The sequence below is a fragment of the Sander vitreus genome, chromosome 3 (assembly GCF_031162955.1).
Source record: "Sander vitreus isolate 19-12246 chromosome 3, sanVit1, whole genome shotgun sequence".
NCBI lineage: Eukaryota > Metazoa > Chordata > Actinopteri > Perciformes > Percidae > Sander > Sander vitreus.
The window spans coordinates 321543-349106 of NC_135857.1; the positions used below are offsets into that span (position 1 = coordinate 321543).

A 27564-nucleotide genomic window follows, 5' to 3' on the forward strand; every position below is an offset into this window, starting at 1 on the left:
GAATCTTATCATTTGCAAAGATACATAATGTACTGAAGTGTGTGTGTGTGTCTCTCTCTCTCTCTCTCTCTCTCTCTCTCTCTCTCTCTCTCTCTCTCTCTGGAGGTGAGCTGATGAATAAGCCTTTGTTTGAATGCAGTTACAAATTAATATTTACTTGAACAGTATTTTGTTGGCGGTGCTCCAGCTGCTCTCCCTCTAACGTCAGTCACAGTTGTAGCTCCAGCTCCAGCAGGGCGGACCAGGCTAGAGTGTGTCTGAGCAAAGAGTTAACTGTCAGATGAAACTGCTCCTTGCAGCGAAAACACAGTACTGTGAATATGTCAGGGTAAGTAACCTTGACGATTAACGGAAGCCAAATACATCTACAGTAGTTACCAAGAAGAATGCTAAGTTGTGTAGCTACCTGTCTCGCAGCTATGCTAGCTAAATTAGCTGTAGCGTTAGCTTGCTACAATGCTAGCACAGATTCCTACTGATTTTTGGATGACGCGGCGACAAACGTCTTGAACTATTTCATGTTTCATTACTTTGGGCTAACGCTGCTACCCAACAATTAGCCACTGTTTTGCCACTGGTGTGTAGTTAACAAGGACTTAGTTTAGGTAGCTAACGTTAACGGTTTCACACACTGTTAAGTGATAAAGTTTAGCTCACATTACGTGCTATTTCATGTTCGGGTTGTAACTACACTTGTAATTAGCAGTGTTAGCACTGTGAGGCTAGCTGTTACTGTTAGCTGAAAAACACACAACTAACGTTCATGAATCTGCATAGCGAATGTTGCCTCAGCCTGTTACAGTGATGGACAAGTTAGTGATTGTTGTTTTCTAGCAACCAATCAGTCACACCTATACTGTAGTTAGCTATAAGCACCTGAATGTGAGGTGTGCATCTCTTCCTCTTTGACAGAAGCTGATAGAGGAGCAGCCGCTCATGTCCGAGATTTGGGTGTGAACAATTTTGGACACAATGTCTCTCTTGCTGATATCCTTCCTGCTAATCCTTCTGCTTGGGATTGTGTTGTTATGTGTCATTTTCAGGTGAGAAATGTGTTTCTACATTATATCTGATTGCAAATGATACTCTGTAGGCAACATTTAGTTTAACTAAGATTTAAACCCAGAGTGTCCTTGAAAATATCTGATATAATCTAAGGGAAATCCCTTAGATTATATCAGATATTTTCTTTATGAACAACTATTTGCAAAATCGAAGATGTCTGCTTTTGTCTTTTGCTTCTAGGTGGCTCATATGCACCCTGGCTGTTCGATTCTTCCAGACTGCACTCAATGCTGATCTAAAGATCAAATCAGTCGGGTTGTTTTCTGTCCAAGGAGTTAGTATCCAGTTTCACCCCCAGCATACTCTGGTAAGATGTTACACGACATTTATGTAGTGAGCTCATTCAGTGTCTCTTTCAGGTGTACATGTTTGGCTCAGTAATTGCCAGGACACATTTTATTTGTTTTGTTAACTGTCCTAACATATGTCATGGGTCCTTTTTGACTTACTATACCATAACAGTGAATGGCTGTTTTTATGACAGGAAATTGACAGAATATGGATTTCAAGTAAACTTCTAAACCAGGATTTGCCGTAAGTAGTCACATTTTTGTCAGGTGGCTAGTTTGAGATACAATCTTTCACCAAGCAAATCTAGATTTGAAACCCTAATATATGAAAATTCTTAATTCTGTTATGTGAGACAGCTAACTGCATGTTTGTGTTTCAGGAGATACCTGGCATTGTGTGTTGGCGAAACCAGAGTTAGGTTTGACTTGCAAGCACCACTCAGACCTTTGGTGAAGAAGAGCCATGGAAAAAAGTCTGGGAAGATTTCAGTCAGCCCCACAACCCTACGCTTTCTGTCACAAGTATGGAGCCTCACCTTAGTAAATCTTTTGCTAAACTGATTTGTAGAAAGTATCTCACTTCTTCTTATCTTGTGTTTTCAGCTGCTGTCGTTCCACATCAGCTCGATCAATGTGATGGTACTGAACATGGGACTGTCAGAGTCTCTATGGCACATGACCGTTACAGGAGTCACCTTGTTACTTGACCACCAAAGTAAAAGGTAACTACGCAGTACCCACTCTGTCTATCTGTTATTTCGGTCTGCCATCGATCTGATTTAACTATTACATTTGATTGAAAAAAAGTAAATAAGGATCGTGCTACAATGTTATTAACTTTCAATCTTTCATTACAGGCTGGTGTGGGACTTCTCAGCCGGGCAGCTAAGCAGTAAAGTGCTTAAAAGCAGTCAGTTGGTACGTTGTTCTATTTTCCCTGAAACAGAAAACTAGTGATTTAATGTGTGTGACTAACATGCTCTCCATTGTAGGATATATGTTTGGCTGAAGTGGCCCTGAGCCTGCTGCTGTCTGGAGATGTGAGCCTACCAGAGATGAAGCCAGGGTGTCTGTCCCTGAATGTGAGGACACTTATAGCAGAGCTGCATGAGGGACTATTTCTCAGCCAACTCCTGCTTCCCCAGTCCCACAAAAAAGGCATTCAGGATGCATCTGGTGAGCAAATGCAAAGTATAATCTCTGAAATGTCAAAATGATTGTTAGAATAATTTAACAAACTAGCGATAGCAATGACCAATCATCCTTTGGATGTTCATCTCACTTCTGGAAAGTTGGGTTGATTGTGTGAGTAGGGGCATGCCAACTTGTATAACCAGTTTCTAAAGCACAGCTAGTCCAACTATTGGCTGTATTTGTCCTTTATAGCCCAAGCGAGTTCTCTGTACTTGTGCACTCACAACAAGTAGCCAGAATGTTAACCGTGGCGGCACTAATAGTTGTTTTCTACTGGCTTTACATCAGTGAGCTTCTGCTTGTTCTAAAACACCTGGATGATCTGGGTTATCTATGATATTTTTGGCTGTTCTGCTAAGCAGCAAGAAAATGAGGACAAGGTCACATCATTGAGCTTTATTGACCTCTGTAGGTGCCTGAAATGTCCACATGCTTCATGATAAATAGATTTCAAGTTTAAACTACCAACGCATAAGTTATGCAATTATTTAAAAAAACAAAAAAACATACCATACCTCCTGTGTTTTTTCATTATTTTCATTATCTCTTTGTACATCTGCAGGTCTTTTGGGGGATTCATTCACTGAATGACAAATTAAAGAAATGTGTTGTTAAAACTGGATTCCCTGTAGCACAGGATGTTTTGCCTATTAATACACACTAAAAACTGGGGGAAAAATAGGAAGTGACATATTGGTTTACATATTCTTAGGTTATCAGACAGATAGCTCAAAAGTTATGTATAATACACATGCTTTAGAGTAGACCTAGACAATGTGCACCATGCAGAAAATGTTTATTAAACCAAAATGTGATTGTGTTTAGTACATGCTTTTTGTATAGGCTTATTTTTTGTTTCTACAACTATTTAACAGAATATTTAGCTGTGGCAGTCTTGACATTTTTTAATGGTATCATACATAATCTTTTGATTGAATTGCATTAGTATGGTTTCCTTTCAGAGTGTGAAAAGATTGAGTTCATCCATACTGAGACGTTGGAGCGGTTTCATCGGCTGGTTCCCCACAAGGTCAATGTGGAATTTGATAATACAAATGTTACTCTGTCCATGCACAGCCAGAAAAGGTGAGCGAACATTTTATATAGACACTTGTTGTTTTGCTCAATTTGATTCCCTTTTGAATGACCTATTGATTTAAACATTGTACGGCTCTTTTTCCTGTCCGCACAGACACCTGAACTGGACTCTGAAGTCTTTAAAAGTCAGCTATGGACATGACGATGAGCAGCTTCCTCTTAAAAGCTTCACTCCTGAGCTGAGCTTTCCCCACAGCAGCCTGGAGCTCCTTCTAGAGGGTTAGTGGACAGCTGGGTGCCAGACGCAATGCACAGAGGGTTGGACGAAGGAGAACGCTACGAATAACACATTGTGGTTGTTTATTTTTTTTAAACTGGCAGATGGACTTCTCCTCTCACAAAGTAGGCAAAGAATCCTGTGTGTGAACACGCTGAAGACAGCACTGCAGGTGAGGAAGATGATGGTCACATAACAAGAGCAAAGCTTCTTAAATCTATGACTCATATTTGACATTATTTTGACTTTGCCTTTTTATGTTTTTCTAAATTTAGGTTACATCAGTTGACATCTCGGGGGCATTCACGGTCAACACTTGCATCATCCACTACCGTCACCAGGAGTTCTCCCATTGGCTAAATCTATTTCCATGGGAACAGCTAATCCACAGGAAGGCAGCACATAGAAAAAGGCAAGTTGCAAAAGGGAAATCAAAGGTTTAGATTGCTGAATGGTAGTTAATACCCAGGTTAACACACACACACTTCCTGTGACATCTCCAAAAGTTACTGGAATGATTGGATCTGTGTTTTGTCTGAGAAGTCACCCGCTGCGATTTAAAAACAAATCTTCTAATGCCTTTTTTCTGTCTTCTCGTCCTTATTCATGTTTGTGTTTGCGCATCACTCATTCTGTATGGTGTTGTTCCATGACGTTATTGTGTGGTGTAGTCCATTAGATTATTTGCCCACCCTCCTTTTCCTCAGGCGCCTCCCCCACCTAGATGCTCCTGTGATGTTCACCTCGTCCGTGTCCAACGTTAATGTGTCTGTTCAGCTGGGAGACACAACGCCTTTTGCTCTAGGCTTCCTCTCTGCCAGTGCAGGTACTGTAGGTCTTTCACATGCCGCACATGTGCACAGAGAAAGGCAGGTGAACGTCATATGATGTTATTGCTTCAAAGTGAAATGAGGACACTGTTGCGTTAAAGTATAGCCTCAACACCCTGTGCCAAGCAACAGCACTTAATGTTATTACTTCACACCATGTGCAAGTCCTGCACTATTGTTACAACACATTTTCCTTCAGTAAAACATTTTATTCTGTCAGCAACTTTTGGCTCAATTCCTTTCCAAACGTGCCAAAGTAGATTAGATAAGCTCTGTTCTTAGAGTGCCCTTTAAACATTACACATTAACTTGTACTCCTTAGAACTGAAATCTCTATGCTGCAGCAACTCTGAATGTATTTCCTCAAAATAATGTTTTATGATGCTCTCCTGTATTTGTAGAACTGCAGCATCTTCTTGACATTAAAGTTGACACTGAGAGCACAGGCTCCCAGAGTGTGCACCGGCGTGCCTCACTGTCCCTGGACAACTTCTGGTGGAGAGTGGGTCAGGGGTCTCATATCCAACAAGCACCCCACCCTCCTGGTAAACATGTGTGGGGAGAAGCGCTCATTTTAGACTCGCTCACTCTTCAGGTAGGAGCACAAAGTAGTATAACTTCTTTTATTGTATGTTTAATGATTGATTTCCGCTTTTATTTAACAAGTTAGTTAGATTTTTTATTGGCATAATCGACTGCTAATGTTTGTGCACTTTTAATCTCATCTCTCCAGGGGAGTTTCAACCGACCCCACATGGAGTTGAGTACCCAGTCTCCTAGTTTAAACGTGGAGTCCAGTCTGAAAGGGCTTCAAGTGGAGCTCTCAGAGACCTGTGCACTGTGTCTGTCTCGCCTGCTGTCTGTCATCTGTGTTCCTTGTGATACGGGGCCACAGCTGCCAGATGTGGCCTCAGTGTCTCCCCCTAGTGACGATACTGTTCACCATATCCCCTCCTCACAACTACAGCTGCTGTTCAAACTGGACTGTTGTCTGGAAGATGTTAATGTGTTCACACTGTCTAATCTAGCAGGTAAGATATTTCAGAATATGCAAGAATGTTGCATGGCTTGTTTCAGTAATTCACGACGTGGGACATAAACTGTACTGTTAAGGATATATTTATAGTAATGCTGTCAGTTAAATGCGTTATTAACGGTGTTAACGCAAACCCATTTTAACGGCATACATTTTTTTATCGTGAGATTAATGTTCTTTTTGGCCTAGCAAACTTTATAGTTTTTTTTCACATGCTGTTGCAACAACTAGTAACGTGAGAAAAACTACAACACCACACCGGATCTAGCTAGACCAGAAACCAAACAACGGGCACGCCAAGCATGCAGCTCATGGCCAAGCATGCAGCTCATGACCAAGCATGCAGCTCATGGCCAAGCACACAGCTGATGACCAAGCACGCAGCTCATGGCCAAGCACGCAGCTGATGACCAAGCACGCAGCTCATGGCCAAGCACGCAGCTGATGACCAAGCACGCAGCTGATGACCAAGCACGCAGCTCATGGCCAAGCACGCAGCTGATGGCCAAGCACGCAGCTGATGGCCAAGCACGCAGCTGATGACCAAGCACGCAGCTGATGGCCAAGCACGCAGCTGATGGCCAAGCATGCAGCTGATGCCAATTCTCCGCCCCCTCGTCAAAGCCAGGCGACAAAAGCACAAAGCAAGCCGATCCACTTTTCCATGATGATAAGAGCATTAAAATGAGAAAAAATAATGGGACAAAAAGAAATCTAGGGACATTTAGAATAGATAAAAATGTGCGATTAATTGTGAGTTAACTGTGACATTAATGCGTTTAATCGCGATTAAATATTTTAATCGTTTGACAGCACTAATTTATAGTGTACCTATAGTATACCTGTAGATGTGATTTCTGTGGAACTCAAACGATTTTTCAATTAATAGATTGTGATTGACAGAAAATGCATCAACAACTATTTTAAAAATTGTACAAGTCATTTTCAAGAAGAAAATGTCAACCATTAATAAGCACTTGATCTTTTTGTTGTCTCACGTGACCATAAACTGAATCTCTTTGGGTTTTGGATTATTAGTTGAACAAAAGTATGTATTTGAAGACGTAATCTTGGGCCTTGGGTAATCTGTGATCAGCATTTTTCATTATTTTCTGACATTTTATTCGGTCAAACAATCAAGAAAGAAAATGTTAGCAAAAGTAATCACTAGTTGCCACCCTATACCTCTGCGATGTTGTCAATCAATCATCATAAACATGACAAATACATTGGTCAGAGGAAAGAAAACAAATGGCCAGAAGTATTGCAGCAATACGTTTTAGAGCTTGGCCAAAAAGTAACAGGCCTTCTTCTTAGAAATGTCCCGATTGCATCTTCATTATCGCTGAAGACCACAGCGTACACAAAATTCTCTGCTCTTCAGTCATCAGTCACTATCATCATCTTTTGATTATCATCTTTTATTTCCTTGTGTTCTCTTTAGGAGCCGTGTCTTTGCGGATGGACAGTGTCGAAGTCCAGAGCTCTGCAGAGAGCTCCACGGTGTCTCTTCAAGGTGTTAGCTTGTCAGCCATTAAAGCAATCACAGAGAACATGGAGTCATGTTGCCCCGCCTCCCAAACCCACAACCCTGTGCTCAAACTCACCAGGATAGCCTTTTCTTATTACATCACCACCCCCACCTTACAGGTAATCAGATCTCCATCAGTTTTATCTCTCTGGACAGAATGAATCTCTTGTGTCAATATTCCTGTTTTTTAATCAGGTTCAATGTGAAGAGGAGCTCACTGTGGAATGGACGCCATCCGACCACATGGTCTTATATCAGCACATGAGTGAAGCTCAGGCTTGTTGGCGTATGCTCTGCGGAGAGAAAGGAGAGGACAGTCCAGTCAAACCTATGGAGAGTGAAATCACTTCAGGCCAGAGTAGAGAGCTGTGTGTGCGTGTTGAACTGGCCTGCACTCGTCTGATAGCCCATGTTAGTGAGCAGAACTACATTCTCCTGCAGACAGAAGCTCTTGCAGTCTCCAAGCATACTGGTTCCGTGCACATTCGTTCACCCTCCATGATCTTTAACTTTGATGGCAACAACATCGTCACCTTTAAAGGTCTAGATGTTGAAATGCAGGCAGAGCTGACTGAGATGCAGTTGCACAGAGACACATTCCCCTTCCTCTCCACTCCTCACAACCGTGTCTGGGTCCTCACTTGCCCCTCTCTGGCTGTCGAGTTCCCCTACCAGTACGACTTCTCAAACACCTTTGACATGGCCATCAGTGTGCAGAAGTGGCTAAAGACTCTGCATCGCTCCCCAAGCCAAGCCACCGCCGTCCAACGTCTGCCTCCTGACCTCGTGTTCAAAATCAGCCTGTTCTCGTTTGTCTTCCTGGATGACATCTTTGAAATCAAGCTGCGAGACAACTATGAGCTTATGAAGGATGAGAGTAAGGAAAGTGCAAAGCGTCTTCAGCTTCTGGATAAGAAGGTGGCAGATCTGCGCAAGCAGCATGGAGAACTTCTCCCCGCCAGAAAGATTGAAGAGCTGTATAGTTCCCTGGAGAAAAAGCACATTGAGATCTACATCCAGCGCTCCCGCCGCCTCTACGCCAACACACCCATGAGGAAGTCTCTGCTGACCTGGACTGTGTCAGACTTGGAGATAGTAGCCCTGGCTGATCACTCTCTTCATGGGCCAGAGAAGGTGAGAGAGCAGCTGAGGGACATCGACAGGATCAGTCCCTTCCCCAGAGATGGACTCCCTTTGGTGGTCCAGTGGTGCCGCGCTGTCAAGTTTAAACTGGCTGCATTTTTGGGTAAGTTGATGAAAATGTACAACATCAAATTGTAGATATAAGACATGATTCTGATGAGACTAAATTGGAAATGACATGTAAATAAAGGCCTCACAGTTTTAGCTTACTTCTACAAAAATAATTTGTCTTTCCACTGTGCCAGTGAGAATTCGGGATTACCCTCGCTACCTGTTTGAGATCCGGGACTGGGATCTGTCAGGACGTCTGATTGGGACAGAGCAGGATGGGCAGGCCAGGGCTCATCGCAAAGAGATTGTCCAACTTGGTCCACCATGGGGAGATGTGACGGTCCACAGGAATATGCCACCACTCAAGTTCTACTATGATTTCAAATGTGAGTTATGGGAATCATGCTGTTACCATTCTGTTCTACAAGCACAATCCTCAGTTTGTTAATCCGTTCCTGTTGGATGTACACAGCTCGTCATTGTGCCTGCCCAGTCACAGTTTTTGAATATACAGTATCCATTCATGTGACCAAAACAGAGGTTAAAAAGCTGAAGTAAGCATTTGCAGCAGGGTGGGAAATGAACTTTTTTGAATTTTACCAGCCACTTATATTTTTTACCAGCCACTTTTTCCAGAATTCTAATTTATAAAAGAAAGTGCACTAGCATATTTTGAATTGCTTTAATACATTATTTTTATTATTATTAATACATATTTGATTAATATAGGCAAATAAAAAGTGATGTGAAAAAAAGCCTGCGAGACCATGGGAAAATTGTGTTTGGTCATATTCTACTAGGGCTGTCAGCGTTAACGTGTTAATCACAATGCGATTAAGGTGCGATGCAATTAATTTTTTTTAATCGCATGCCGGCATTTATTAATTTATTTTACACGTCACTGGGCTTGGCGTGGGGCCTAACAGCTACTATTTTGACCCTTTGCAGCACCGTTACTTCTCATCAAGCTGCCACTTCCTCCTAACACATCCTGCTGCTGCAGGCTGCAGCATGATGGAGAAACACAGCAGCAATAACTCTGAATGGAGCTTTTTATTTTCCAAAACTCCCGGATGGCTCGTAGACAAGTCTAAACCATATGCACGTTGCGTAAAGCTGAATTAAAATATCACGAAGCACGTCAAGCTTGAGCTACCAGCTACGGAGCTAAGCATAGTAGTACAGTTAACGTGATGCTACCCGCTGGCATGCTACCCACTCAGGCTAAGCAGTATTTTGGAGAGTGCTACTCCCCGACCTGTGGATGAAACCAAATCCCAAAAAATTACTACAGCTCTTGCGAAACGGGTGGTAACTAACTGCAGACCTGTCAGCACCGTAGAGGACTCGGGTCTTAAAGACCTACTACGGTTGGTATGTTCTGACCCGTCTCATGGCCGTCGAGGGGGACAGTAGTTTTCACGGATACACAGCCTGTACAACACGGAGAAAGCAGCCACACTGGAACTGCTGCAGAGTGCTGCAAACGCTGTCTCATTAACTGCTGATCACTGGACGTCAGTGAGGAATCAACATTATTTAGGAGTTACTAAACACTAGATTGACTCTGGTAAGGATAGGGATTTTTAGTTTTTTAGTTAGGTACTTGGAGGAATTGGGCAATAATGACAGAGTCACACATTTTTCTTTTGTTTACAGTAAATAAATAATAACAAATACAAATCTTAAAATCATAAAGTCACTTTCTTTGCATTCATTTGATTCCCAATCAAGATCCACTGGTAAGAATGGCTTTCATTGTTAATATGGACTTAAAAACTGTTCTGAAATGCAAAATAATAGAATTTTAATCATGTGATAAAACATGTGATTAATCGCGATTTAAAAAAAAATAAATAAAATAAATCGTTTGACAGCCCTATATTCTACAGTTTTTTCTATTAAATTTTTCAATTGTAGGCCTACATGTTTAATGAACAAAGAAACTATTGACTCATCTCTCAGTAACATATTATTAATCAGTCCCTCCAGGATTTCACAGCCTTTTTCTGAGATAGTTGCGGCTTTTGTAAAAAGTTGCGATAAAAGTTGCGATGTCTTTTGTATTTTTGTTGCAATGAAGTTGCAGGAGACAGTGAAAGTTGCTTTTTTGAATAATTCTTTAAAAATAAAAATAAAACTTGTTTTGGGGAAAATAAAACTACTCTGGGCTGAGTAACCTTACCAAAAGGCTCAGGATGCTGCAAATGTTGGTATAATATGAAAATGGCTGGTGGATTTAAGACAAAAAAATAATAATTTATTGAATGAATGAATCAAATTTGAACATTTCTGTCAGTGGCTTGTTGATCTTTACATTGTTAGTTCATTTCCTATCCTGGCCTGGGACATACATTCATACGGTTTGATAAAGTACTTATTGGACTTTAACTTCTCATTGCACTTACAATAACGAGCGTAGCTGTCCTCAATTTAGGTCGTCGTGTACATCTCATCTCCGTTTTTTCCTGCGTCCACCGTGTGTTGGTGTGTGGGTGTGTGTGGAACTGAGCAGCAGAGCCGACAGGATTAAAACAGCAGCAGCTTTCAGCGACTGAAAAATCGTTAAAGCGTACATTGATGTTTAATACAGGTTGACAGGACGGTCTGAAATGTTGTGCACGGTCTTTCGCTGTATGTTTTGTCAATGCGCCACTTGTTCAAAAAGTAGGCTACCTTCTCTTTTTCTTTACTTCGCCCTTAACAGAGTACATTCATAGCTACTGCTGACTCCGCGGCGGGCCTCTTAACACCGGGGATATGTCACCACGTTTTTAACCGATAATTTTCGTTTCGTCTGTACCTCAGCTCAGCTACATGGTGTCACAGACGATCGCTGAAAACTACTTGACAAAAGTCTGGAGTTGACGGAAATATGTGTGGTCAAAGCCCCGGCTGTGAACGGTTTCATTTCCTATAAGTTCTTCACAATAAAAGTCCTCCGTTATTTTGGTATTTGAATGTTTTTATTATGAAGCGACTCCTCTAAGCGTTGTGCATTGTTTCTTAGCAACAGTATTCTTTGACAAAAGCTGTCCAATCTGTTACAAGGAATTTTTACAATCCACCCGCCACTGTGGCTGGTATACAAGGCAAAGTCACCCGTCACCTGCTGGTGGCGTATGCTAATTTCCCACCCTGATCTGCAGGCACAAAGGAAGAGAGAAACCCTGCTTATGCGTAACAATAAATGTAGTAAAATGGCTAAGCCCAGTATAAGAGAGGAAAGTATGAAGGTTGCTTGAGTGTTATTGCTTCTCCCCGCAGTAGAAAAGCAGTAATACGTTATATGAAAAACGTTGTAGCAGCTGTCACTCTCTCACTCTGCATTCTTGTGCAAAAGAGAAATAAAATTATTTTGTTTCCTAAAATCAAGGCATACAGTCATGAACATCATTTAGCCCCAGTTGTGCTTACTTGTCTTACTTACTGTTGGGTAATGTGAGATTTACTCTTTGTAAGTTAATATCTCTCACTGAATATTTTCTTTATGCAGCGAACATCTCTCTGTACACTATTGTGTGGGGGCCATGTTGGGACCCTGCCTGGACTTTGATTGGCCAGTCCGTTGACCTGCTGACCAAACCCACAGTTGATCCCTCACCTCTTCTGGCCTGGTGGGACAAAAGTCGTCTCCTTCTGCATGGGCACTGGGTTATGGACATTGAACAGGCCAATCTTCATCAGCTGGCTACGGAGGTAAACCAAAGTACACCTAACAAACTCAACTGTTGTGAACCTCCTGTAGATCTGCACAGTAAGATGTTTAGCAGAGTTATGTTTGTGACGAATCAATAACTTTGTATCAGTTGGCATTTACAAGTGTGACAAGTGTGTCACTGGGTGTATGTTTCATGGCATATACTGCACCCTCAGAGCTTTGTGATGTAAAACAAAATGAATCACCAAATGTAATATAAAGATGATTCTTGCATTCTTACAGGACCCTTACAACACTACAGAAAACCTGCACTGGGAGTGGAATAAGCTGAACTTTGACTGGAACCCTGGGCAGTTTGTTTTTAAAGGAGATTTGGATGTAAATGTCAGGACAGCATCAAAGTAAGTGGATGCATCAGAGTAGAAAATAGCCGTTAAATGCAACTTGTAACTATATTCGTAGAGAATCTTTCAGTAATACAAGTGCCTTTCTTCCATTCTAGGTATGATGATATCTGTTTTCTACACCTGCCCAATCTATGTATGACCATTGACCTCCAATGGCTTTGCCATGGCAACCCCCACGACCACCATGCTGTAATGATCTGCTGTGCGGAGAACGTTGCAGACGTGACCTCAGGACAACCTCATGACTCCTACAGAGCCTTTCGCTCTGAGAACCTCAACCCATCCATTACCATGGACCTGAACCAGCACTGTGGCACAGGTACGCACAACTCTGTTAGATATTCCATCTAGCTAAAATAAGCCCACTGCCCTTGAAAACCAGTATCATAAATGTATTTTGCTGTAGTGAACTATATATTCTTTTCTTTGTAGAACCCTCCCAGCCGAGAATCCTGCTGTACAGCAGCACTCTGCGTTGGATGCAGAACTTCTGGGCCACATGGACGGGTGTATCTCGACCTATCTGCAGAGGCAAGCTCTTCCACAGCCTCAGGCCTATCCGCAAGAAGCTGGGTCAGCACTACAAACAGATGTCCTACACAGCTGCATTCCCACAACTACAAGTATGTGTTTTTCTAGGCTGCCTTCCAGCAATAGTCCACTAAAAATCTGCTTTATGTTTTTACCATAAAGTCTACAACAGTACAGTATGTACCTTGATTTTTGACAGATAATTTACTAATATCTACCATATGTATAAATGTCTTAATACTGTGTGTCATTCAGGTGCATTACTGGGCCTCCTTCGCCCAGCAGAGAGGTATCCAAGTGGAGTGCAACAAAGGCCACGTCTTCACTCGAGGGGCACAGAGACTTATTCCACAGGGTACAGGCATTTGCATGATATCATTCAAGACAAACGAATAATTCATACATACAGATGTCTTCATTTAGTCTCCCAACAGAACATGAAGTAGTTTGATGCATGTGTGTGTGTTTTATATGGTCTTTCAGCTGGCACTGTGATGAGGAGGCTGATCTCTGAATGGAATGTGACTCAGATGGTTAGTGAGCTGTCTCAGGTGACGGTTCACCTGATGGCCTCCACCTGGGATGAGACAGCCGACCACCAGATCAACGCTCAGGTGAAGAAGACTCACCTGCTCAGCCTGTCCTCCCTGAGCTACCAGCGACAGAGCAACCGCATGGAGGAGGTAAAAGCCCAGAGGTAGCTGCAGTAATAGCTTGTTCTTCACTGTCAGTGAATTCATAATCAAGCTTTTTTTTTTTATATTTCTGACAGGAGGTGAACCAGACGGACGAAACTAATGCCTCTTACGCTCACAAACTGCGCCTGGTGGACCTGCGTGCTTCTTGGACTACCACTAACAGGAACATAGCCTTTGGGCTGTATGACGGGTATAAAAAGGCGTCTGTGCTGAAGAGAAATCTCTCTACTGAAGCTTTAAAGGGTCTGAGGATCGACACACAGCTGCTGACCAAGAAGCTCAAACGCTCTCCTTCCAACTACTCTCCCCCCACAGCCACGACCACACCAGCTATGCCCACCGTCAGTCGAGCAGAAAAAAGTCAAAATGAAGGTGAGGAAATAGCTTTACAAAGCAAAAGACAACAGCAGAGTCTTTTAAGACCCACTAACCTCTTTCTTTTCCACTTCATTTTTTAGGAACATCAATGCTCCAGAAGCTGATTGAGGAAACAGACAAGTTTGTGGTGTTTTCAGAGGAGGATTCAGGTGTCAGCGACCAGCTGTGTGGCATTGCAGCCTGTCAGACCGACGATGTCTATAACCGCAACTGGTTTATCGAGTTAGTCAACTGTCAGGTAGCTGCCTTGATTTTTATCCCTGTAGCAGCATTATGTCTACAGGTTGTCTGTCCGTTCGTCCCATTCTCGTGAACGAGAGGCCAAGGCATACAACCGCAAGGCGGTAATTGTAGTTGTTTCTAGGAGTTGCTTCGTTTTCCTTGTTGCAAGGTCATGCAAATTCCTACTGAATGTCACTTTGAAAAGCTTGTTTACTCCAGTTCTGTTGGTATCATGATGTTTTTCCTTTTCTTTTTTTATTGGGTTTTGCAGGATTATACAACATTTGCATCTAAGACAAATACAATCGCCTTTTATAATGTGCCATCTGAACCCCCCCCCCCACACACACACACACACACACACACACACACAACTCGTCATCACCACTTACTTATTAATTATTAAGTTAAGTTAAATTAAGACAAGACAAATAATTACCATAATATTATTATTCTTGGAGAGACGGAGTCTTATTTTCACCAACTTAAGAAAGTATAGCACATCCCGAAAGCTTTCGTTTTAACTCAAAAATGTATTCTTTGACCTTGAAAGAAGAGATTCTAATCAAGATTTTCTCCAAATGCTGGTTTCATGCAGGTCAATCTGGTTGTTCTTTTGTTCTTTGCTTTACCCAGATGATGTTGCGTGGCACAGAGACTGCAGGCTGTGTGTTGGTGTCTGCAGCAAAGGCTCAGCTGCTTCAGTGTGAGCACCACCCATCCTGGTACAATGACACCCTGAAGCAGAAAACCACCTGGACCTGTCTGCTGGATGGCATGCAGTACTTTGCCACCATGGAGCCCAACCCATATGAGCAAGAGGACAGACAGTTGTGGCTGGAGGTAAGCACAGCTCTAGTTACATTAAGCTATCTTAAAGGCATGGATGGGTAAATTTATTTCAGATAATAAATAACATGGCTAACTCTGTAGTATTGTATAACACACCTGGTTTGAAAATACTAACTATTTAACTACAACATCACAACCAAGCCTTTTATACTAACTCACCTGTGTGGAGTGCTCTTCCCGCTCTGATTTGCTTCTTTTGATGCTATGTTGTGTTCAGGTTAAAAACATAGAGGAGCACAGGCAACGCAACCTAGACTCAGTGCTGGAGCTGATGGAGAGTGGCCAGGCTGTGGGAGGGATGGTTAGCACCACTACAGGTAAATCACTTCTCAAACACAGGATTGTTCTTCCTTACCACATGGAGAAAAAAATGCATTGTAGGACACTGACCACACAACGTCTAAATTAAATTTTCTGTCTGTAGACTGGAACCAGCCAGCTCAGGTGAATGATTCTCAGCAGGTTCAGCGTATCATCTCACGTTGTAGCTGCCGGATGCACTACATCAGTTACAGTCACGACATCAACCCAGAGCTGGCCACACAGATCAAACCGCCAGAGCTGAGGAATAACCACGAGAAAGAGGACCTGCTGAAAAAACAGGCTGGTATGTCATACTGTACATCTTTAATCTTCAAAGAAGAATGCTGGGTTATTGTAAAAGGGGCAGCTTACTACGTTTTCATTAGTCTCACATTGCCAGACCTTCCTCCACAGCGCTGCAGAGGAGGGTCTGGGTAGTCCACATAGCATTCCGCGATGGTAGAAAAACGTGCTCTGGTTTACTGGCATTTCTTTAAACCAATCACAATCATCTTAGGTGGTGCTAAGCTCCAAGTGGAACCAGCCGCTACAAAATAGTCTCAGGAAGGAACTTGTTTTTGTGGAACGTGTGTACGTTCAAAAGTAGTTTTAGTCGTGCAACAGAAAACTCAGATTGGACAGATAGTCTAGCTAGCTGTCTGGATTTACCCTGCAGAGCTCTGAGGAGCAGTTAACCATAGTCCTCACAAATCCACCGGAGGTTAGAACGCCAACACAGAGACAGAGACAGAGGAAGGGGACGGACATCGACTGTATAGAGTGACATCTGGCGGAATTTCCGGCAGAACAAGTGGAACGTCGTGGATATAGACTATTTCATTAACAATTTTGGGTGGGGAGGGGGATGACATTATTGTTTTTACTAAATCCTTTAAGAGTTTTATTTTGTTGATTTAACAGGGGCTGTGGACACCTTCACCCTCATTCACCATGATCTTGAGATATCCACTAACCCTGTTCAGTACGCTATGATCCTGGATATTGTCAACAACCTGTTGTTACACGTGGAGCCCAGACGCAAGGTAGGCTTTAATTTATAAAACCTTTCCCATCTCCTTACCGATTTTTCATCTTTGCTTATTCTGTGTTTTTCTATCTACTGGACTTGTAGGAACACAGTGAGAAAAAGCAGCGTGTGCGTTTCCAGCTGGAAATTTCTAGTAACCCTGAGGAGCAGCGCAGCAGCATCTTGCACCTCCAGGAGGCTGTTAGGCAGCACCTTGCCCTGATTAGACGCCTAGAGAAACAGATTTACTCCAACATCAGGGTGCGTCACATAGTTCTTCACTCCTTCTTTTTATTTATTTATGAGGACAAATGCACATTCATCAACATTTCTGTAAATGTGCCATTGTTAGCTAGCCGGTTAATTGTCAACTGTAGTCATAGTTACCTAGCATGCATGTCTTATATGGTGGGAGGAAATTGGAACACCCAGCGGAAACCCACGCAAACACAGGGAGAACATGCAAACTCCACACAGAAAGGCCCTGCCCGGACCAGGGATCCAACTCTGCAGTGCCTACTAGCTGTGAGGCAGCAATGCTAACCACTGTGCCACCAAATTGCCACTTTTATTTAAAACCGAGAGTTGATCTGGAAAAAAATACTGATTTATTTTTTTATTTTTATTTTAAATTTTTTTACTGCAGGCACAATCCGAGGAACTGAGCGGTGATGAACTGATGGAGATCAACACAAGACTGCAGAACCAGCTGAACCAGGAGAAGAACGACATGCAGATGAAGAGTGAAGAGCTCAACATTCTCATCAGGTCTCACATCAGCACTTATTCACATCCAATACTGAGACGATATGGCACACAGGTCAAAGTAAATATATATTCTCTATCTTTCAGGTGTTTTAAGGACTTCCAGCTGCAACGGGCAAACAAGCTGGAGCTGCGTAAGCCCCCGGAGGATGTGAGTGTGGTGAGAAGAACAGAGATCTATTTTGCCCAGGCCCGCTGGTGTTTGACCGAAGAGGATGGCCAGCTTGGCATTGCTGAGTTGGAGCTGCAAAGATTTATGTACAGTAAGGTGAGCCCTGATGAACGTTCTGCATACAGGACAGCAGAGTGGCTTCTTATCTTCCATCCGCAGCTGAAAACGTACCTGATATCCCACTAAATCATCTGTCCTCTTTCATATTCTCTTTTACGATTTGCACTTCAAAAAGCATTCCCTCTGCCTCCTTCTGGAGCTCTTATTTACCCTTTTCCAGCATTCTGTATTCAAGAACCATCCTAAGATAACAGGAATATGTAACATATCCTATTATAACACTCTCTTTACAACACTATCATATGATATGTTACTCCTGACACATCCAATATCATGCTTAATCACTGTGGGATGGTAAATGTTGATGACTTTGAATACTTTCATCCCACAGCTGAACAAGTCTGACGACACGGCGGAGCATCTTTTGGAGTTAGGGTGGTTCACAATGAACAACCTGTTGCCAAATGCAGCATACAAGGTACATTTGACTCTCATATCTATGTGACCTTATTATTTTTGGTTTTTGTTAGTTATCGACATGAAAAGGCACATTCATTTGACTTAAATTGTTTTAGACTTTAGTTATAAAACAACATGAAATGACATCCATGGCAAAACACCCTTTTGATGCTGACTACTCTGAAGTTGTCAATGTTAATTTCCAAAAAGCCTACAATATGTGATATTTATGACTCTCTGCCTGGTTTCCTCTGTGCAGCGTGTGAGGGTATGTACAGTGCTCGTACAGTGACAAGACTCAACGTCTGTGTTGACTCCATCTTGTTTGTCCAGATGGGATCACTCAGTGGCTCTTCAGTGTGTCATATTCAGTGTTGCATGCACACTCAAAGATTCATTGATGCATGTGTGACCAAGGACTCATTACAAGTTCACCTAACGCGGTGGTGTTGTCCATTCTGTGTTCATATCGTCAATAATACGTGCTGTTAAATATCACAGTATGATTGTCACACAAAATCGACCTAGAGCTTTGTTCTGTGATGTCGCTGAGGATGAAATGGAGTCCCTCTTCTTTTTTAGGTTGTACTTCGTCCTCAGAGTAACTGCCAGTCAGGACGCCAGTTTGCTTTGCGTATCTTCAGTAAAGTGCGCCCCCCTGTGGGAGGAATCTCTGTTAAGGAACACTTTGAGGTAAAGAACATTGCATCCCGCCACATTCACTGAAACATTTGGATTGTGTTTTGTGCGAGTGATTGTTTCCATCATTAGGTGAACGTGGTGCCTCTCACCATCCAGCTGATGTACCAGTTCTTCAAAAGGATGATGGGATTTTTCTTCCCAGGAAGAAATGTTGAGGAGGAGGAGATCACTGATGAGGAAGACAAGTTCAGATTGGTTACTACAGGTATGTTGTTGTCAACAGTGGCAGTATGACAGCAGTAGGCTGAGCAGCACTCTTCAATGTCTCTGTGGGGTCACCAGCCTGTAATCTATACCTATCGGATCAATAGTCTCCATTTTGTCGTGTGTGTGTGTGTGTGTGTGTGTGTGTGTGTGTGTGTGTGGTATCGAATAGCCTATTACTGTGTTATGTCATCCCTCTGAGCTATTAAAAGGCTCTGTCACGTTGGATATGTCCTTGAGATATGTGTTAGAGAGACTCAGAGGGAGTATAAGGTGCAGGGTGCCGAGTCACCCAGAGGCCATGGTGCTGATGTGCTCTGTGTCACAGGTATCCCTGTTAAGCCTCGGCAGTCGTCAGAGGACACCATGGGTGCTATGGGCCCCACCAAAGGTGTCGCCCAGGGACTGAACCGCACTGCGGGGGTCAGGAGGTCTTTTAGGAAACCTCCAGAGGTATTGGTGCTTTCTGATTGTTTGTGCTCTGATGTCAAGAATAAGAAAAATGAAGGTAATGTAATTGCATTTCATGATCTGCTCCCACTAGCATCCTGTTGATGACATTGATAAGATGAAGGAGCGAGCTGCTATGAACAACTCCTTCATCTACATCAAGATTCCCCAAGTGCCCCTCTGTGTCAGCTATAAGGTGGGTTACTGAGCTCTCTATTTTTTTTGTCCCTGTTAATTATTACGGATAATGACCTTGAATGCAAATAAGACTAAAAACATGATTATTCTGTCATATTCTATCTCAATACCTCAACCTTTAAGCTCAGGTCATTCATACAAAACAATCCTGGCTGCCTGACACTTTGTCTATTCACTTTTATATATTTTTTTTATTTTGGCAGCAATTGCATGATAGTTTCATACCTGCAAACTAGTTGCTTTTCGGCGAAAATCGCCGTTTTGAATGGGAAAATGTCATCCACGTGAATCATGTAGATCCGAAGAGTTTTTATTTGGGAGGGGGTCCGAGACCTGGTGCTAATGCGGCACTGGTGCCTTAACCACCGTTATCTACCGGACCGAATAGCAACGCAGATTTCGGTGCCTGATTTAGGTGCCACTTAAATGCCTGCGCTTCTCTCTGATGCTCCGAAAACGGACGTTAGAGGAACTGAAACATCGCCGCACAGGACGCTAGTCAACACTACACCTGACAGCAGCTAACATTAGCCTACTGTTAGCTAGTCAACACTACACTTAGCAGCAGCTAACGTTAGCCTACCGTTAGCTAGTCATCACTACACTTAGCAGCAGGTAACGTTAGCCTACTGTTAGCTAGTCAACACTACACTTAGCAGCAGGTAACGTTAGCCTACTGTTAGCTAGGCAACACTACACTTAGCAGCAGGTAACGTTAGCCTACTGTTAGCTAGTCAACACTACACTTAGCAGCAGGTAACATTAGCCTACCGTTAGCTAGCAGCTGGAGTAAACGCGGTTAAAATGCTGACAGCTAAACGGTTTAAAGTGTGTCTGTATTTCACTGGAGAGGATTCTAACACCAGACTGTAGCTGCCGCTGTCTGAAAAACACAGACTCAACCTCGCCTCGCCAGCCTCGTGGTGCATTCACAGTTATTGTAAAATACCCTTTTCCTATCCAGTGGTTGTTTTTGTAGTTTAACAGGAATTTACTGGTGAAATAAGTTATTGTTATTACATTTTTAATAAATCATTTAATTTTGACCCTGTGGCTGCAGCAATACACAAGCCGTTCTTGATGTCGCCGTTGTGTGCTCCTGTTTTTTTTGTTTTTAGATCAACTTTTTATTGTTTTATATTTTTGAACATACAGAACAGACAAATAGAATTGAACAAGGTGCTCCTTTTTTAAATATTTATGGGGGGGGGATGATGTGTCACCTTTTTCAGCCCTTCTGAGTTTGCAGGTATGTAGTTTGTTGTAGAGCCCGACCGATATATCGGCCGATATTAGGCATTTTCCAAACTATCGGTGTCTGCATTTATAATGGCCGATAAATGACGACGCTGAAGTTGGCATCTGATTCCGATTCGGCAGGAAAAAAGGGGAAATTTAAGGGGAACTTCAAGCTGTCCGATTCAGCAGGGAAACATAATTTACATTGCTACAAGTGACTGATCCTCCGTTTTTTTGAACCTCTTACTGTATTGAATGAGTGTTAGTCATTACGGTAAATTATGAATTATGTCTAAAACACACTTAGATTTGTGAAAGCTTTATTCTATTTGTGAAGATTTGAAAAGTCTAGGTGTAGTGGTTTTGGATCTGGACCTGGTCTAATGTGGTCTACATATGCAAAAAACAGTGAAATCTCCCTTTCTTGCATTTTCACAAATAGAATAAAGCTTTTACAAATCTAAAAGTGTTTTAGACATAATTCATAATTTACCGTAATGACTAACACTCATTCAATACAGTAAGAGGTTCAAAAACAGTGGATCAGTCACTTGTAGCAATGTAAATTATGTTTCCCTGCTGAATCAGACAGCTTGAAGTTCCCCTTAAATTTCCCCTTAACTGCCGAATCAGAAGCTGCGAATCGGATGCCAACTTCAGCGTCGTCGATAAATGAATATTTAAAAAATCAAAACAGACGAATCACCCTTCAACCATGTAGTGAGTGTTGGCGTTGCGTAGTCTGTCCATCAGAGGACGCTCTACAACCTCCCTGTTGGCTACACTCGTGTTTAACCCTTTAAGTTTCATATCTTTGTATTTTTAGACCTTTTATTTATCAGAACTTTAATATATTTTGATGTTCCTCTGTTCTGTTGAGACAATAAAACAAACAAGTTTATTTTTAAACTGCATTATCATATTATTTTAGTGAGGACTCATAAATAACTACAAATAACTAATGTTAGGGAAATCTGTTTATGTTTTGTTACGCATTTCTGGATTATTTTTTAAAATATATATCGGGATATTGGATTTTTAAATCGACAAATATTTGTATTGATATCGGCCTTAAAAATCCTTCATTGGTCGGGCTCTAGTTTGTTCCTTCATCATCACTTGCTCATTTATTTTATAAACAAGGGACAGTGAACATCATCTAGTGTGCGATAAAGAATAACAATTAGATTAAGAGTAAAAAATTAGAGTTAGAAAAAGAAATATAATAAAGGCCCTGACACACCGACCAGACGGCCGACTGTCGGCAGTAAAGCCAGTGTGACTGATCAGTCTCCCCGATGGTCCAGAAAGTTCCTCAGAACACACCGAAGAGACGAGACGCAATACGTCTCCATAACAGCAGGCGGCGCTAATCTGGATTGTTGCCCAAAAATGAAAACAGGCAGCTGATTGGAAGAAAGCGTCACGTGGGTCTGGTTTCTCCAGAAACTCAAAGCCAGACTGTCATGGCGGCTCGTTCAGAATCTGATCTCATATTGGACTAAAATAGTTGACCGAAACGTGTTTCTGAAAACATTTGAAGAGAGAAACAGGCCGTGCAGTTGTTGAATCTGTCTTCATTTCAGATCAACAAAGGTCAGTTTAAAAGATTAATGTCAGATTTTGAGAGACTCTAGTCACGCTCATCCCGCTCCCCGTTTCCTGGTTAGCTCTCCACCAATCAGATGGGTCATTGAGTCCGACTGCCGGCAGTGCCCGCCCCGCTGATTATACATGTCAAATCAGCCAAAATGAAGGCTGACGGCCTCGAGTCACTGACCTCGCCAGACTGTCCGACGGCCGATTATTGGGTTAGTGTGTCACGACCAAAAGATAAAAATTCGATGATATAAAATTATAATTATGTAATATACTGTAGGTATTAAAATGCTAGTGTTTATCAGCTTCATGTGCAGGTGGATATAGTATGTAGACTAGGGCTGTCAAGCGATTAATTTTTTTAATCGCTGAATCTATATAGTTAATTGCGATTAATCGCATGTTTTATCACATGTTTAAAATTCTATTTTGCATTTCAGAACAGTTTTTAAGTCCATATTAACAATGGAAAGAAATTCTTACCAGTATATCTTGATTGGGAATCAAATGAATGCAAAGAAAGTTACTTTATGAAGTTGATTTTTTAAGATTTGTAATTGTACAAAAGAAAAAATGTGTGAATCTAGTCACACATTTGAATCTAGAGTCAATACAATAACTTATTTCACTAGTAAATAGCTGTTGAAGGACAAAAACAACCACCAGATGGGAAATGGACATTTAACAATAACTTTGAATGCACCACGAGGCTGTAGTTTACCAGTTTCAATGAACGCACCGTCTGTGTTTTTCCGACAACAGCAGCTGCAGATTGTTACATCCCGGTGTTGAATCCTCTACAGTAAAACACAGTCACACTTTACACCGTTTAGCGTTAGCTGTCAGCATTTTAACCGTGTTTAATCCAGCTACTAGCTAGCGGTAGGCTAACGTTAGCTGCTCTCTAGTATAGTGTTAACTAGCGCCACGTGCAGCAATGTTTCTGTTGCCTGTAACGTCTGTTTCAGAGCATCAGAGAGAAGTGCAGACATATCATATGGTCGGCCCTTAATCGCATCGCGATTAACGCGTTAATGCTGACAGCCCTAATGTAGACCCCTTAGTTCAAGCAGCTATAATCAATATCTGTATAATGTATCTGATGTCTACTATATGTGACAGGTGTCACCGACACCGACTCTGCAGTTCCCCTCAGCTCGGTTTTGTTTGTTTGTAACTTTCATGTTGTGGTTCACTCTCACCACTCTCATTGTAGCTGTTTTCAGCTAAAGAAAGCTCTAATAAAGATAAGACAGACGTTATTAATCCCACACTGGGGAAATTCCTGTGCTACAGCAGCTCAAAAGAAAAAAAAAGTACACCCATCAGAATAACACAAATACACATTAAGTAGACATAGGAGAAAAATATACATAAAGTATAAGAAATAGAAAAAATAGAATTAGTTATAATAATAATAATGGTAATAAAACAAACATTTACACAATAAACACCCTTATATAAACAGACAGTATATAAACACAGATATACAGATGAGTAAGGTAAACCCACTGCACGCTACCTGCTGAGCACCAAACAACAGACAGACAATATTAGTAACTAGTTGGTGAACATATTGATGTATTTAGCAGCATGTAAGAGCCAGATATTTCCCTCAGAGACCAAAAACAGAGCTAAAAGAGAGTGGCACACACACACCTCCAGATGAATGAAAATGATAATTGCTCCGTAACTGCTGGATGTATGTAAATAAGCAACTGTCCAAAAGACCAAAAAAACATCAGTTATTGTAGGTTTAATTCACTTTTTTTCAATGTTGAACTAATGTTTGACTTTATTTAAATCCCCCTTCTGCAGGGAGAGAAGAGTAGTGTGGACTGGAAGGACCTGAACCTGGTTCTGCCCTGTTTGGAGTACCATAACAATACCTGGACGTGGCTCGACTTTGCCATGGCTGTGAAAAGGGACAGCCGGAAAGCACTTGTAGCACAGGTACACAACATTTTGACTCCTCTCCTTATCAAATGATCACCGCTTTAACCCACATTATGCTGTGACCCTGATGTATTGTTCATTTCTTTCAGAAGTTTAAAAATAATCCTTCCTTGCAGACAGTGTGCTGTCAATTGTTTAAATCGATTTACTATTACCAAGAATGACTAGGAGCAGAAACAACATACAGTCATGTGAACAAATTAGCACACCCATGCTAAAGTTGACTAAAAAGAGGAATAAAAAAATCATCTTTTGCAAATTGATCTTAATGCCTTAATTAAAAAAAATTAGGAAAAATCCAACCTTTAAGGACCCCAATTTTCTTTGTGAATGAATAATGTATCGTAAATAAATAAATGTTCTTCCTTAAAATACAGGGGGCATAAGTCAGTACACCCCTATGTTAGATTCCCATAGAGGCAGGCAGACTTTTATTTTGAAAGGCCAGTTATTTCATGGATCCAGGATACTATGATCCTGATAAAGTTCCCTTGGCCCCCACATACCCTTCACCATACCCCCACATCATCACATACCCTTCACCATACCCCCACATCATCACATACCCTTCACCATACCCCCACATCATCACATACCCTTCACCATACCCCCACATCATCACATACCCTTCACCATACCTAGAGATTGGCATGGGGTACTTTCCATAAAATCATCTCTCAATGCAAATCAAACCAGCTGTTAGGCTAACTGAAATACAACCATGTTAATCTCTAGGTATGGTGAAGGGTATGTGATGATGGGGGGGTATGGTGAAGGGTAAGTGATGATGGGGGGGTATGGTGAAGGGTATGTGATGATGAGGGGGTATGGTGAAGGGTATGTGATGAGGGGGGGAGTATGGTGAAGGGTATGTGATGATGGGGGGGTATGGTGAAGGGTATGTGATGAGGGGGGGGGGTATGGTGAAGGGTATGTGATGATGGTGGGGGGGGTATGGTGAAGGGTATGTGATGATGGGGGGGTATGGTGAAGGGTATGTGATGATGTGGGGGTATGGTGAAGGGTATGTGATGATGGGGGGGTATGATGAAGGGTATGTGATGATGTGGGGGTATGATGAAGGGTATGTGATGATGGGGGGGGGTATGGTGAAGGGTATGTGATGATGTGGGGGTATGGTGAAGGGTATGTGATGATGTGGGGGTATGGTGAAGGGTATGTGGTGATGTGGAGGCCAAGGGAACTTTATCAGGATCATAGTATCCTGGATCCATGAAATAACTGGCCTTTCAAAATAAGTCTGCCTGCCTCTATGGGAATCTAACATAGGGGTGTACTGACTTATGTCCCCTGTATTTTAAGGAAGAACATTTATTTATTTACAATACATTATTCATTCACAAAGAAAATTGGTGTCCTTAAAGATTGGATTTTTCCTCATTTTTTTTAATTAAGGCATTAAGATCAATTTCCAAAAGATGATTTTTTTTATTCCTCTTTTTAGTCAACTTTAGCATGGGTTTCCTAATTTGTTCACATGACTGTACATTTGCCCTGACATTGAAAAGTTCTGTGTTTCTGCACTTGTTCTTCTTGCTCCTGGTTGCTCAGATGATAAAGGAGAAGCTGCGCCTGAAGCCGGCTTCAGGCTCAGACCTGCGGGGGAAGGTGTCTGAAGGGAAGTCGGACAACAGCCTGCAGCAACAGGAGGAGGACGAGAAGGCTCGGCTCCTCATCGGCCTCAGCACCGCAGACAAGAGCTCCAGCAAGAAGAGCATCTTCAGTCGACGCAAGTGAAGCCACAAACACTCGCACATTCAAGGCCGAGCTGGGCTGGATGATCCACTGCAGCAGCTGCCACACTCCCTCCGTATGAGGATCAGGGAAAAACTGCCTCTTAGGGGTCCCAATATCAGTCCGGCTTTGTGGATCACAATAAAAAAGGGGGATGGTCGAGCATTTCAAATAGTTTATGGGGATACCTTACTGTATAATATGAGCCTGCTGAACTTAAAAGTAATATTTTTTGATGTGTTTCAGATTTGAGTTTATGGCCAAAATCCCTGCAGGGAACTTTAAACAGCTCCAGGATTTAGCAGGGTGCCATTTTGACCAAATATCTATTATTATATTGTTTATTTGTGTGCCAATAAAATCTCACTCTGCATTTCATACACAGAATGATGACCACTTACGTTACATTGAATGTAGCGAGGAAGTTTTTCAGTGTGTAGCTAGCACTTCACTGTTACTGTTTCCTCTGCTTCTATACATGCGACTGAGAGCACCTTTTCCTGCTGGCTCAGGAACACTGTACTCTGCTAGAAGAAATAGGAGTCAGCTGGGAGAACCTTCAATGCTGTCTGCTGTAAAAATAAAGAAATAATAATTTTGAAATGCCATAAGTAAATATATCAGTATATGTTTTATCAATTAAAGATATTATACATGGCTGTATGAGTGTCACTCTGACAGGAAGGCCTTTTCCCACAAATTATTTTATTTTACTTTTAATGGATGCCTGTTTTACTGTAAGTCACCCCAGTGCAATATATCAGAAACAGAGCAGCAAACAAAATGTCATGTGTTGTATAATGTCACACGTGGTTTAATGGTATTGTGGCAAAAAACAGAAAAGAAAATATGTTGCAGTTAAGCTAATAGCCGTGTATGTTTTGTAATTTTATTACTAAAGCACTTTTTATGCAAAGTATTTTGATATTTTTGTAACCCCACGGTTGTTTTCTGTTGAATTGCCTGTATAACCGTGCTGCTAAGCCTGTTATTACTGTCACATTTCTATTAAGAAGAAGGAAATACCACCGAGCATTTCAATTAAACGGATCATATGGCGATCATATTTCTATCAGCTCTGTGGCTTATTGTTTATCTGTCAATAAAAAGTGTTCTGGTCTCTCAGTGGTGTTTGGGTTTTTGTGTGGAATAAAAACTGAAAGGGGCAGGTCTGTGGGAGGATTGATCATTAATCTGACAGCTTCAACTGGAGCGGAATGAGCACTCCCCGCTCCAGATGACAGCTCTCTCTCTCTCTCTGTCTCTCTCTGTCTCGCTCTCTGTCTCTCTATGTCTCACTCTCTCTGTGTCTCTCTATCTGTCTCTCTATCTCTCTCTCTGTCTGTCTCTCTATGTCTCACTCTCTCTGTCTCTATCTCTGTCTCGCTCTCTCTGTCTCTCTTTGTCTCTGTCTGTCTGTCTCTCTCTCTCTGTGTCTCTGTCTCTGTCTGTCTCGCTCTCTGTCTCACTC

The 27564-nt window shown here is 42.0% G+C and overlaps 1 protein-coding gene across 1 annotated transcript; it reads left to right on the forward strand.

Annotated features, from left to right (window-relative positions):
• Positions 1–42: 42 nt before the first annotated feature.
• On the forward strand, positions 43–27218 carry LOC144514234 (bridge-like lipid transfer protein family member 2). The gene is made up of 40 exons (XM_078245433.1): positions 43–328; positions 913–1043; positions 1246–1372; positions 1550–1599; positions 1736–1877; positions 1959–2077; positions 2213–2273; positions 2348–2531; positions 3512–3635; positions 3742–3866; positions 3969–4036; positions 4140–4276; positions 4572–4690; positions 5096–5289; positions 5428–5725; positions 7175–7380; positions 7457–8507; positions 8650–8841; positions 11952–12154; positions 12399–12517; positions 12619–12842; positions 12956–13146; positions 13310–13409; positions 13538–13737; positions 13827–14124; positions 14211–14368; positions 14989–15195; positions 15422–15521; positions 15629–15811; positions 16429–16550; positions 16640–16795; positions 17181–17302; positions 17387–17567; positions 17923–18009; positions 18573–18683; positions 18762–18897; positions 19225–19349; positions 19441–19542; positions 24201–24335; positions 25911–27218. The coding sequence occupies exons 2-40, from the start codon at positions 973–975 to the stop codon at positions 26094–26096; spliced, it is 6714 nt and encodes a 2237-aa protein (XP_078101559.1). The 5' UTR covers positions 43–328; positions 913–972; the 3' UTR covers positions 26097–27218.
• The last annotated feature ends 346 nt before the right edge of the window (positions 27219–27564 follow it).